The 14,696-nt window shown below is 25.7% G+C and overlaps 3 protein-coding genes across 3 annotated transcripts; all 3 read right to left on the minus strand.

Moving 5' to 3' along the window:
• Positions 1 to 44: 44 nt before the first annotated feature.
• Positions 45 to 2,469, minus strand: LOC128964013 (L-sorbose 1-dehydrogenase-like). Its single transcript, XM_054310575.1, has 3 exons — positions 2,010 to 2,469; positions 1,390 to 1,880; positions 45 to 1,081 (listed from the first exon to the last, which is right to left on the minus strand). The coding sequence occupies exons 1-3, from the start codon at positions 2,411 to 2,413 to the stop codon at positions 141 to 143; spliced, it is 1,836 nt and encodes a 611-aa protein (XP_054166550.1). The 5' UTR covers positions 2,414 to 2,469; the 3' UTR covers positions 45 to 140.
• Positions 2,470 to 2,887: 418 nt separating this feature from the next.
• On the minus strand, positions 2,888 to 8,041 carry LOC128964655 (ATP-binding cassette sub-family C member 2-like). Its single transcript, XM_054311291.1, has 9 exons — positions 7,933 to 8,041; positions 7,448 to 7,506; positions 6,996 to 7,271; positions 5,966 to 6,395; positions 5,724 to 5,864; positions 5,515 to 5,524; positions 5,018 to 5,326; positions 3,912 to 4,449; positions 2,888 to 3,520 (listed from the first exon to the last, which is right to left on the minus strand). Exons 1-9 carry the CDS (start codon positions 8,039 to 8,041, stop codon positions 2,888 to 2,890), a joined length of 2,505 nt encoding a protein of 834 aa, XP_054167266.1.
• A 4,383-nt stretch (positions 8,042 to 12,424) lies between these two features.
• On the minus strand, positions 12,425 to 14,177 carry LOC128964211 (cytochrome P450 6j1-like). The gene is made up of 3 exons (XM_054310776.1): positions 14,036 to 14,177; positions 13,146 to 13,768; positions 12,425 to 13,072 (listed from the first exon to the last, which is right to left on the minus strand). Exons 2-3 carry the CDS (start codon positions 13,669 to 13,671, stop codon positions 12,918 to 12,920), a joined length of 681 nt encoding a protein of 226 aa, XP_054166751.1. The 5' UTR covers positions 13,672 to 13,768; positions 14,036 to 14,177; the 3' UTR covers positions 12,425 to 12,917.
• Positions 14,178 to 14,696: the final 519 nt, after the last annotated feature.

Genomic DNA, 14,696 nt, shown 5'->3' on the forward strand with positions numbered 1-14,696 from the left:
ATCAATTAAATATAAATAATTTTTTTTCTCTGACAAGACTATTAAGAATTTTAAAATATTTGTGTTTTTATTATAATATTTTATCCTAAAAACATAAAAGTGTATGGTATGGGTACAGTAGTTTAAAAACATAGTATTTTTTATTTGTAACCCTTATTGTCTTTGTCTATAAACCGTGCGCCCATTTCTCCGGCCAACATCGCGGCTGCATTGGTGGCGGCATTGATTATCTCCGGATAAATGGATGCGTCGACAACACGTAATCGGTGGATACCCTTAACACGCAATCGCGGATCTACTACAGTGTCTGTTCGGCGCGGATCACCCATACGACAGCTGCCCACTGAATGAGTCTCAGCGCCGGCCCAATTGTCAATCAAACAGTCAATATAAGTGTTGCATCGATAAATGGGAATATCTGGACAGTACTGACACGGAGGCATAGGCAGTATAGAGGGTCGGACGTAACGACCAAAACTGGTTGTTTCGACAAAATGAAACGTATCGGCGATTGCTTCCCGAAGACGAAGTCGATCGCTTGGGTTGGCCAAAAAATTCGGATCAATTAGCGGCTGATCGTTAATAGAGCTGGTGTTAAGTCTAATCGTACCGCAGCTAACAGGACGTACCAGTCCTGTACCCAACGATACATAATTGTTTGAAATCATTTGTCGAGAATATCTTTTTATTTGTCTCTCCAATGTTTTACTGTTTGCCATAACATTGGAACTAATGGCCGGTTCGCTACCTTTTTTATTAACAATTAAATACATATAGATATCCGGATATGTGGTATCGTTATTGTATTTGGTTGACCAATACATCATAGTGTTTGGCTTCTCTGACATGAGCCCTTTACCCTGGACAGTAACCTGGTACAATTGACTAATATTGTCTAATGAAAACATAGGTTCGGCTAAATTCGGTTGACTTAACCGAAAGTCAATATTAACAGAAATTTGTTCACAATAATTGTTACCGACGGGGATATCGGCAAATACATGACCGATACCTTTGTTTTTCAAATGCTGTTTTGGTCCCACACCCGATAGCATCAGTAACTGTGGACTGGCTATTGAACCTGAATTTTTAAAAAATGTCAGTTAATGTATGTGTGTATGTGTTTATGTTATACTGTAGTTTTAATAAAATTTATTAAAATTATAATATTATTTGTAATTATTATTTGATTTTTAAAAAATTATTATTAAAATAAAAATATATTTAAATTCTACATGTTATTAAAATTATATACAGTATTTACTACTAAAGAAAATAATAATTAAATGTAATTTTTTTTGCTTAACTAATTAATAATGGTTTAGTTATAATGTAAAATAAGTTTTTGTTTTTTATTGTATAATCTATTTTTTATWTAWATTACATTACCGGCTGATATGATAACCTCGCGGTTAGCCCTTATTCGGTGTTTACGATTGCTTTTTACAAATACAACTCCCTGTGCTCGAGGAGTATTGTGTTGATCTGAGGACGAGGAGATTAATATTTTTTCGACCACTGCTCCGGTAACTATAGTCAAGTTGGGACATAAACCACTTTCAAGGTAAGCATTATTTGTCGACGATCTAATTCCCCGTGCATTTGTTGACTGTCCAATTGTAAATCCAGTTTGATTTTGACCATTAATGTCAATTGTTTGTAGACCCCATTCAAGTGCTGCTTTGGCTTGTTTTAATTGTATAGCAAATGGTTGAGTAGGTGTGGACACACTTATTGGACCTGATCTTCCGTGATATTGATCGCTAACACCGGGATCGGTATTATTCTCCATAAGCTTAAACACTGGCAAAACGCTTGCGTAATCCCAACCAATGGCACCATATTTAGCTGCTATAGTGTCATAATATTTATGATTACCTCTAAAAATAATTAATTATTAATGAAATGTATATATATATATATATAAATAATAATCAACAACAATCAAAATTAGAGAACATAAAAATTATTTTTTTAAAATACAAAATATTTAAAAATTAATTACATACCTATTGTATAGCATTTCATTGACCGATGAGGAACCGCCTAACACTCGTCCCCACAAATTAACAATTGTGCCGTTGTTTGCATATGAATGACCGGTATATTTTTGTGGCAGTAATTGATATGAACGTAGACTTTGTTTATCCAATTCAACATAAGTGTAGGCGAGCGCCGGTATATCGTCGAACAATGCGTTGGGTGAACCGCCCGCTTCCAACAGTACAACATCGGCGCCCCATTGAGACAGACGACAAGCGACAATAGCACCGGCACTGCCGGCGCCCACAACTATATAATTGTATGTGGATTTTGGTGGTAATGGTGTACGATTGGCCACTGTATTGTGCAATTGCTGCCGATTCCATATAATGGTAAACACCATATATAATTGTGTAGAAGTTATTATCATTTTTATTGTTTGTTTGTATTTTAGTAACAGTATTTTAACAGTAATCAATACTATAGTATTTTAGAAAATTAAATATTAGTTATTACGTGTTTGAGTTTTATTGAAATTTAAGATTCATTATCGTGATTAAGTGTTAAAAAATATTATTTTATACATTACACTACATTAATAAGCAAAACGTACATTAAATAAAAGTTAGTTTCAAATATTTACAGAATATRATATYTATAATTTTAATATATTWTTTTAAAAAACAATAATTATAAAACTTAAGGAAATATAACTATAAAAAATACAATTAAAATTTTTAAATTATATTTTATAGTATAATTTATAGTAATATTTGAAAAATTAGATTTTAACATTAAATTACTACTTACAAATAGTAAAAATAAAAACATTTAAAACAATAATATAATAAAACATGTTTATTATTTGAAAAATAAAGAAAAATTGATTTTAAATATTGATTAACTAAATAATGCCGGCATCTCTGGCCAGTGTATAAAATATTGACGATTTGTTTGCAAGTAAAACATCCGGTGAGTCAAACTCGGCTATCCGTCCTCCGTTGAGAACTAACACTCGATTGTTGTCCATAATTGTATTGATTCGGTGGGCAATTGTTAGGACAGTACATGACATGAACTCCTGTCTAATGGTTTGTTGAATAAGTGCATCGGTTTCGACGTCTACGGCAGCCGTGGCCTCATCGAGGATAAGGACACGAGTGTTGCGGAGCAGAGCCCGAGACAAACATATGAGTTGTCGCTGACCAACACTCAGATTATCACCCGATTCGGCGATCGGATAGTCGAGTCCGGATCCGCTCGACATTACAAAGTTTTTCAGATGCGAGTGCTCTAACACTGTCCACAAATGGTCGTCAGAAAACTTACCGAACGGATCCAAATTGAATCGAATGGTTCCCGAAAAAAGTATCGGTTCTTGCGGTATGATTGTCAACCGTGACCTCAAATCATGAAGACTTAATTGTGATATATCTATGCCATCGATGATAATTCGTCCAATCGATGGCTCAATTAGTCGAAACAGAGCCAAAGTTAAGGATGATTTTCCGGCACCGGTTCGGCCAACAATACCTATCTATTTATACAATTTTTAAAAAATACAAAATTAATAGATAAACAAATATCTATATTTCTATATATATATATATATATATATATATATATATGTATATAAGTATTTAAAGTATATAAATGTAAAATTTTTAACTTACTAATTAATTAAATATTTGTAAAAATTAACAATATAATTTAGATAAAATAAGTATCTTAATAAAGTATCTTAAAAGTATCATCTTATAATTTATATATTCAATAATTATTATAACTAATCTGCAATCAGTAGTACTAGGTTAATTAATAAGTTTTCTAATTATATGATAATTATATTAGATTAAAATAATAAAAATAAATAATTAAATAAAAATAAACTTAAAATTTAATGATAAATATATTTTTTTAAAGTATACTTTTTCATTTGCTTTGATATTAACTTTAAGATTGTTAAGCACTAAATCCAATCCCTGTCTATATCTGGTGCTATAGCTATCAAAACGTATGCAACCCATGTCTGGCCAGTTGTCCGGCAAATCGGCAATTGATTGACAATCGCTTTCTAATTCCAGATTAGTATATTCATCAACCCTTTCAATTGATACCATATTATATTCAAATAAGATAACTGTTTTGATAAAATCTTCAATAATTGGCATAATTAGTACAGCAATACTAAGTGTTAGACCAATATCGCCGCCAGTTAGCCGTGTTTTGTTGATTATGGCAAACAGTGCCGTAAAAAATACAAAACCAGTACTCAAAACGGATAGACGCATCTGTAGCCAACTGTTGGCCACTGCGTTAGGATAGAGACACCGCTGATTGGTATCGGTTTTAGTTTCAAAATCACTGATAAAACGTTTGTCACAATCGTAAGCTCTAATACATGACAAACCGGTTAGAGTTTCAAAAACAAATGCATTTATATTTGATCGGGTAATCGACTCTAATCTGTTTTAGTTTATAAAATAAATTAATAATAATAATAATACAATTTTTAAAAATAAGTTATACCTTTTTAATTGACGTGATGTTTTCATGTATATTATCTAAATTAATTAATTTGTAAAAAAATAATAATAATAATGTTTATATTTATTTCTAATAACATGAATAATAAACAAAATTTATATTATTGAATATATTTGAAAAAATATAACTATAAACTATTTTTGTTTGTTTACTTATCATGCAAATTTAGATTAAATAAATTAGAAATTTTAAAGTAAATTATAAAAATTTCATCTAAACCTAAAAGATCTATAGGTAAAATTTTCAATAAATTATTTAAAATAATAACAACTATATTAATTAGTTTTATATAACAAACCTGTACTAATAATATTACTATTAGTTCAACAATTAATACAATTAAAAATAATGGCGTTTTAATTGTTATGTTAATTAATGATCCAATAATCAAAAATAAGTTGTTAAAAGTTAATCTAAAAAATACAAATTTATAAACAATTATATTATATAATAATTGTAATATAATATATATATTGTTTGAATATACAAAATGTTTTGGTATAATTGTGTGTCCAATATATCCATATCTTTAGCAAATCGATTGATTATACGTCCCATTGGTGTTGTATCGAAAAAGTTGATCGACACGTGCATAATACGTGCCAGCATTTGATCGTGCAATTGATAGGAACCGCGTTTTGTTATCAATGATAATATGAAAACACATACAATAAAACATACAATTTCGGCCACAATAATCAAACCAAATATTAGTAAATAATATGAACTATTGTCGGACGTGGCGTTTGATGTCCAAACAGTTAACCAATTATTTATATAAATATTTAGACCGCAACTAAACATTAGAAATATTAAAAACAATATCGATAGTATTGGCGAAACACATTTGGCGTATTTTATATATACCTATAAATAAATATAATTAAAAATAAAAATATTGTACATGTATAAATATCAATAATCTATTTATAATTAATTAATTATAAAAATAATTACTTTAAACTTTATTAGACCTGATTCTACAGTCTCTTCGCTAATTAATTGGATATTATTAATTGAATCCAATAATTCATTGTTTAAACTTTTATTAATTAATTCATTGTTTTTTCGTTTATTCTCACTAATGGTTTCGGGTTTATTTGAAAAATATTTTAAATTTTCGTAAATATTTTCATCAGTAGTTTCAGTGTATTGTAAAAATTGTTGATAACTATTAAATGTTTCGGTATAACCATCTTTGACAACAACAATAAGATCGGCATTTGGTAACACAAACAGTTGATTTGTAGCCAAAATACGGGTTTTATTTTTTAAAATACCGGTATTGGAGTCCAATATATTGGTTACAATATGTTGACTAACATGACTGTCCACTAATGAAATTGTTAAAATAATTTATAAATATAAACAATTAATTAATTGATTGATTGATAAATATAAACATAACAAATTGTAAACTGTATTTAGTAGATACCGGCAGATAATGGATCGTCGAGTATGTATAGATCGGCACCAGAATAGACAGCTCGGGCTAAACTGAGTCTCTGTTTTTGACCGCCGCTCAGATTTACACCCTTTTCGCCGATCTCTGTCTCATCTCCTCCGGACAGTTGACTTAAGTCCTGTCTGAGCGCACAGTTATCTATCACTCTATCATACAGTTCTCTATCAAATGTTTTTCCAAATAAGATATTATTTTTCAGTGAAGTATTTTGAATCCACGCTTCCTGTGTTACGTAAGCCGTTTGTAGGCCATGTCTAACATTGACGGTGCCGTCGATGCGATCCATTTCGCCGATTATTGCCGACAATAGAGAACTTTTGCCCGAACCGACCGAACCGACAATTACCACAAACATGCCGTCAGTTATATTTAAATTGATATTATTAAGTGTATATTTTTTATTTTCATTATTATTATCATTATTATTAAATTTTTCCCATGAAAATGTTGCATTATTTAAATTAATTAAATAATTTTTACTGTTATTAAATGAAATATACTTTTTATGTTCCGATAATTTAAGAAATTCATTTATACTTTTAAATGAAACAAAAATCTAAAATAATATAAATATATATAAATTATTAATAATAAAATACAAAGTAAATTAAATATATTATATATTAAGATATGTTAAGACATTAAATTTGTTAAAATTTACTAACAAATTAAAAGCTGATCATTATTTTTACAAAATTAATCATAATTAATATGAATGTTATTTTTTATGTAATTAATTTACAATATAGATTATTTTTTTAAAAAAACTTAAATAATCACATTATTGTTTTAATAAATATGAAAGTAAATACTGTAAAAAATATTTCTATATTATTATTATATAGTATAACAATAATATTAAGTGGATTTTTATAAAATTATTTTGTATAAATAGTTAATTATTATTTTTATTGTTATTATTATAATTATTTATATTAGTTTAATATATATTAATTATTAATAATAGATTATAATTAATACTAATATGAATATCATTTACCAAAATAGTTGAATAATAGATTTGTGTCATTTTGTAGAGACATTCATTAATAAATGTAAACAACGGTAACGATACAAATATAGATTGGGCGGTAATATGATTGCCACCGTAAATGGCCGCAAATATGCCAAACGTGGCCAACTGTGCCAACAACGGTACCAATCTTGATATACAGACATTGATGGCAAACCATAGGTTGGCSCCAATCATRTGTTTCAATTCGCTTTTGCGTATCTTATCTACCAATTGAATAAATGGCTTTTCCCACGCGTAAAACTGTCAAAAAAAATTATATTTTTATTATTAAATAATTTTTTTATTATAGCAAATTTGAATAACTTGAATAAATAGAGATAAATATTTTTCTTAATTAATATATAGATAATAATGGGGGGGGGATTATTATTCAAATTAGTTAAATTTTTTTATATATATTTATATACAATATTTACTTTTAAAACTTTAATTCCGTTCAATATTTGGCTAATTATGTTAATTCTGTGATCTCTGTCTAACATTTGTTTATTAATAGTGCGTTCATTAAATATAGATATTATTACTGTAAATGGTATGGATATCAACAAAATTAATAAACTAACAAATGATGAAACACCCAATTGTTTGTATAATATATATAATAAAACAGCCATTTGTATCGGCAATACAAAAATATATGGTATCCATTGAAGATAATCTTTTTAAAAATGATATTTAAAAAATGATAATATAATATTAATATATAAAATTATTAATAACTTAAAATTATTACTATTGTTCTTAGTGTACAAATAATTAATTTAATAAAATAGTAGAAATTAAAATATAATTAAGTTTACTATTTTAATATCTACAATAATAATTAATATTATTTTAATAATTGTATAAATTCAATTAAATCAATTATGAATATTATTTAATTAAAATCATATTTAATTACCAACAACACGATGACAATCAACTGTAATTATATTATTGATTTCACCGATTGGTTTAACACGTTTAGCACTGTTGCTTAAAACCAATGATTTACGATAAACAGCTGCCATTAAGGCTGATCTTAATCTAAGAGCTGAATATAAATAATTAAATGACAATAAATTTATAGTACATTTATTTATTTTAAAACAAAAAACATTATCAATTTAACTATAAAAATAAAATTAGTTTTATGTAATTTTTAATTAAATGAATTAAATAAATTTATTTCGTTAAAAATACTAACCGATTGTGTTAATCGATTCATAATAGTATGAGTTAAGTAATGCATATAATATATTGCAAATAACTAATAATACTGTATATATATATCCGTGCCATTGAGGCTCATCGATATCCTCGATAAAGTCTATTAATAATCTAAATTTAATTAATTAATTAATTAATTAATATTATTTTTCTGATTAACTCTATTTATAAATTAAAACATTTATGAATACAAATTAATTTATATATTTACTTATTAATTAATGGTTGCGTTATTTGTATAACATAGCCAACAGTTAACAGAATAGTCGGTGCAATCATATCCGTGCCATAAGTTTTTAAAATAATAAATACAATATTTTTGTCATAATTTTTTACAAATGCATCATTATTTTCTATATTATATTGTTTTTTATGATTTTTCAAAATATTGAATAAAAAATTATGYTTAATTTGTTTCAAATTAGTTGCTGATGTATTATTATAATTATTACTAAATAAACGTTTATAATTAGACAAACAGCTATCGATTGGACGCAATGACCATAAATGTTGTAATTGTAGACTGGATTTGATGCCATCAATAAATAGTTTGTCGATCCAGTGATAGGTTATCATCGATAGAAATGATGCCTTAATTTTAGGACACAATGTTTTAGGACTTTGATTGTCGACAGTGATGTTATACGTATCATCCGTTTGAGGCAAACAATCGGCAAATGTTGTTATTATTAATAGACATGTTGTCAGTGCTAAATACAGACAACTGATTATCAATTGATAGTTGTTTGTGTCATCAGTCACAGGTGTTTGTGTGGTGGCATAAGTAGCCACTGATAGAGCGGTCACCAGTGTATCGATAAATAGGTATAACCAGACATAACCACTGGTTATAATACCCGATATGCGTTGCATATGAAATACAATACACAGGACTAGTCGTGTTAGGGTCTGTACGGCAGTGGCTATGATGTATGCATTGCTGGGACTACTGTACTGTTTGATTGAATCCGATGACCACTGGGTTTTACGCCACAAACTGATAACAAGTGCAACAAATACACTAATTGTGCTCATTATTGATAACGTTAGACGACTTGTATTATATATATTGTATTTAATTAGTGGGTTTGAACTTTTAAGACAATCAATTAAAATTAATGGTAGACATAACCATAGAAATATACAGGGAATCCATGCAAACCATGTCTCAATCATACATAAGCTTAGATGTGGTGATGTCGTATACCACGACTGATGGCTATCCTATTGTTTAAAGATAATCAAATTAATTAATATCATTTAATATTTAACCCATGGGGAAAGTTTCATAATAAATTCTCTACAATTATTCCGGAAAATAATAAAAATATCTTAATATACATCAATTTATTGTTAGACGGGAACATAAATTTTATATTATTAGAATTTAGTATATATTTGTATATAAATAGTAGAAAAAAGTATCTATAAATATAAAAAAAATAAATAGGAATTCAGTTAATTTAATTACAATTTTATACTAAATATATAATTTGTTATAACATTTGTTTTTTTAAAAAATTATAATAAAATTCGTGGCTTAAGGCTGAATAGGTTACAGTACAAGTAAAGTATTTCCTGGGAATTTCATATATATATATATATATATATATATATATATACTTTTAAGATATAAAACGAGAAAGGAAAATTTTTTAGAAATCCTATCAATAAGTAATGAAATTAAATTTAAATCAATATAATTTATATTTATAGTAGTTTTATTAAAAGTACAGTTGTTTGAATATATATTTAATTTTTTTATAACTATAACTATTGTACTACAGTATTAATATAACTAATGTATAAAATTTTTAATTTAATTATAATTATTTAATAATTGAATACTTACCCATAATTTAGTTTTACAAATATTTTCAAACATTATTTGTTTTTGTTTAATAATAAATATATATTTAAAAAATATATGCTATAGTTATTAAATTATCATTTATTATTAAATCACCAATATTCATATATATACATATACAGTATATATTATAAATTATTATAAAATATATTTATATGCAATGATTAGTATAGAAAGTCATAAACAGCTAGTGTTGGCAAACAATATCTACAGTACAAAACCATAGCATTAATAATACAGTATATATTTTACAATATATTTATGTACATGTATTAAAATTCTACAGTACATGACATAGCAATATAACTATATCTCATAAAATTATTTTTATACTTATAAGTTAATAAAATATTAAATAAAATATTTAATGTTATAGTTAACTGTTATATTTAATGATTTAACAAAAATAAATAAATAAAAATTATTAATTAAATTTATATAAAATATATATTATATTCTTACAATAATAATAATAATAAAATTATAATTTTATTACATTAATTTAATAAATAATAAATTTTAATTTAAAAGTGGCTTCTTAAAAGTATTTATAATTAGTAAATACTGTAATTAATAAAGATAAATTATATAATAACAAAATAATTTTAACAAACAAATAGCATTTATCAGTATAATACCGGAATCTGAATCAAATATAATAAATATAATCAATTATATTATTTGCTCAAGCATCATAAGCATTAGAATAAATAAAAATTAAAATACAAGAAAAATTAATTATAAATCATTATTATATTTTTAATTTTTAAAAAAATATTTAATAAAATTTTATTTATAAATTAATTATAGTTATTTAATAATTTTTTTTGACTAATTTATAATATAGTCTAAAATCAGACTCATGATTAAAAAAAAATATTTAGTAAACTATATTTTCAATATAAAATGAGATAATGTTAACGCTATAGACTATTCTATAGTAAAAATATTAATATATTAAAACATTTTTATTTATTTTTATGATACGGGTTTGATGGGGGGTWAAGTCAGATTTTTTAAAATTTTATATAATAAATGTTACATTAAACATTTAAATTTTTATATGTACGAGATACTTATTTAAAAATCATTAACAATTTATTTATTTACATTTAAAACTTCTAACAAAAATTTGATCAATATAATTGTTTACTAATTGTTTTTAATAAAATGATTAATTTAATTAATCTACTTATTTAAGAAAAAGAATTATTAATGTATTAATAATTTTTTTTTAAATTTTATATAATATCAATAAGATGTGGCGCATTAAGAAAGTTGAAATCATACCTATAATCCTGTCATCAATGGCCGTAATACCAAAAAATCTGGCCATAAGTTTAGAATCACTGGAAATCAGAAAAACTAAGATCTATGAAATGCAAAAAGCAGTGATACTTCAGAGTTGTAGAACAGTCAGAAAAGTACTAGACTTGAGTTGAGTCTAACCAGTCGTGTCTCTGCCACCAAAAGTGGCCGACACAACTGTGATCACACCGGAACAACCGTGATATACAAAGATAATAATAATAATCATTACTTTATATACTTGTTAAGAAATTACAGATTACTTAAATCTAAACAATAATTTATGTACAAGATCAATTTAATTAATTTACTTATTAAATAAAAGGAATTATTAAATAATAATTTTTTTTATTTTTTATAATAGATATCATATTAAACTTGTTTATATGTATGATACTTATATAAAAATTTATCAATAATTAGTTCATTTAAAGTTACTTTTTAAATGTTTAGTAAAAGTTTGATCAATATTAGTAATAAAATTATAAATAATATATATCATGCGTTATCAGATTATTAGACGGTCCCTTATTATAAAAACGTAATTAATGACCAAGATTAAAAAACAGAAAGTTTATAATACATAAAATTAAATAATGTATTTTATATAGTATTAAATTAGATATTCTACTTAATTAAAATAAAAACTAATTAATACTATTTAAATATCTATTTATATAACAGTCTATTTGAGCTAGATGAAATATATTTTAATAAAACATAAGCTTTGTTAATGCATTTTTGATCACAAAAAATTATTAGAATATCTATWTATAAGTAATTTTTAACAATTTATTTAATTTAAATTAAAAATTTAATCTAAATAAAATAATCTAAATAAAATAAAATAATTTTATTTAATTAATTTTGTTATACTTTATAATTAAATATATATATATATATATAAAAATATGTTAGATTATTTTAATTAATTGTAGTTTTTATTTAATAATATCCAACAATGATTTAATTAATTAGTTAACGTTTTCTATAATCAAAACAACCCCTCCATTGCTGGATATTAAACGGCAAATCAAGTGATTCACAGATTTTAGGTTTGTTTAAGTCGTCGACATTTGTRACAACAAACCGATATCTGGTAATCATATGAACCAATAATGTCTTAATCAATATTGAAGTAAAACGATTGGCTAAACAAGATTGCGGACCAATACTAAAATTGAGAAATTTTGTGACATCAAAGTTTGCCGATTGGTTTTCCGATACAAACCGGTCGGCATTGAATACGAACGGGTCGTCATAGTTATCGGCAGACATATGAACTGCCGAACAGCTGACATCAATTCGGTCACCGATTTTCAATTGTATTCCGGGTATAATATGCCGCGAGTTTCCCGTATCATTCATATAGATTCGTCTCAATCGGACAGCAGTCGGATTCAATCGCATCGACTCTTTGATGACGGCCTCCATATATGGCAAATGTGTTAACGTTTCGTATGATAGCTGACCATCTGGTGTTTCCTTAAGTGCTGACACTATTTCTTCGTACAATTTTTGCTGAACACCGGGATGTTTGGCCAAATGCATGTGTAATACGGAAAGCGATTCGCTAACGGTTCCAAACAATGGAAAAACAAATCCAAAAGATAATAACAAATCGCTTTGTTATCTTTCTTATCAAGGACACCACCTAAAAAAAGTAATAATAATAATAATAATAATAATTAAAATTAAATAAAAAATTAAAATAATTGAATAGTTACTTTCTAAATAGACGCCAACAAAATCATTATCGCAATCATTATTATGATTACTGGATGACGATTGTTGTAATCGGGCGACAATATAGTCAATCAATCGGTTTTCCAAATCAACAAATTGTTTGTCATAACCAAAACCAAACAGTTTGGCCATCGATTGCATATAAGACGGTGCTCTGGCTATTAGTTCGTTGCACTTTAATTTGTGGATCAATCGATGAGCCGATGACCACAATTGGACAGTTTGCTGGTCATTGTCGTAGATGGAAGTTTGGACCGAAAATGAACATTTAAGTGAAACGTCCATGGTAAATTTGGAGTATAGATCTTTCAAATGTATATACTGTTTGCCATTTGCCATATCCTCGATGTGATCGGCAAATCTTTGAGCACATCTGTCGACAATATTATAGTAAAACTTCAAGCGTTTGGTTGTAAATACTTGTGCCTTAATTTTGCGCAGTTGTCTCCACCGGCTGTCCGATGTCTGGAACAGTACCTGTTTGGAGAAGTTTTCCGGTAAATTCATGTTTAACCGAACAAAACTGTGACACTCTTTGATTAAAAYATTTTCAATCGCCTGTGGATCGCATACTGTTAGCACCGGCCTATCAAACTCAAACACACTGTAAGGAAATCATAGTATAGTTTATAAAAATAATTATATATATAATAATAATAATTTATTTTTGTATATATATATACCTGTTTATATATTTTATAGAAAACTATTTTATATTTATAATCTTAAAATATATTAATTTTTATAATATTATAATTTTAATTAATATTTTGTTTTAATTAATTGAATAAACAAATAATTGATTTCAAACTAAATAAATAGCTTAATAATTACTGTAAAAAACAACTAATAAATTATTATAAATATTTACCCAAATGTATTGCCATATAGTTTTTGCCATTTATTATCAACTGTACCCTTTAGTATAGAAATAATATTTCCCAATAATGGCAATGGTCTGGGTCCTTTTATACCATATTTACTCCAATARTTAGMTTTTCTATAATAATCCAAATAACCTGTAAATAATTTCATAAAAAWACAATAAATACAAAMATATTTAGMTATAWTAAATTACAWATRCAATAAATACTATTAATATAATATTATAACTTATTATAACTATATAATTTTAAAAGTAATAAAATATTTATTCAATAGAATTAAATTTTAAAAAAACAATGTAATTTAGTTTTGTTTAATTAATTAAAAAATAATAACTTACCCAACAATATCAATATAAGTAAAATAAAACCAAAAAATAAATTTAACATTTTAATAACATTTAATTATTTTGTAATTTATTTTTTTAGTAAAAATGAATAACAAACTATTCATTCAAATCGCTTACAATTAACTAAATTACTTAACTTGCAATTAAAACAGTTAGATGAAACTTTTATTAATATTTCTTCATTGTAGATTTTTTTAAAAGTCATTATTTAGTTATAACGAAATCCTGAAAGTAGTAGGTATTTAAATTTTATAAGTCTGTCTGTCTGTTTGTCTGTCCCATAAAACTTTTCAAATTT

This window comes from Oppia nitens, unplaced genomic scaffold, assembly GCF_028296485.1.
Source record: "Oppia nitens isolate AA-2021 unplaced genomic scaffold, nextdenovo-longstitch-racon4-pilon3 scaffold15_pilon_pilon_pilon, whole genome shotgun sequence".
Classification (NCBI taxonomy): Eukaryota; Metazoa; Arthropoda; class Arachnida; order Sarcoptiformes; family Oppiidae; genus Oppia; species Oppia nitens.

Excerpts from the sequence above, each read along its gene's own strand:
- LOC128964211 (XM_054310776.1), bottom strand. The coding sequence starts at position 13,671 with ATGAATTTACCGGAAAACTTCTCCAAACAGGTACTGTTCCAGACATCG. Across the intron at positions 13,073-13,145 it reads TGTTGGCGTCTATTTAGAAA|GTGGTGTCCTTGATAAGAAA; the intron begins GTAACTATTCAA and ends TACTTTTTTTAG.
- LOC128964013 (XM_054310575.1), bottom strand. The coding sequence starts at position 2,413 with ATGATAATAACTTCTACACAATTATATATGGTGTTTACCATTATATGG. Across the intron at positions 1,881-2,009 it reads AATGAAATGCTATACAATAG|AGGTAATCATAAATATTATG; the intron begins GTATGTAATTAA and ends AATTATTTTTAG.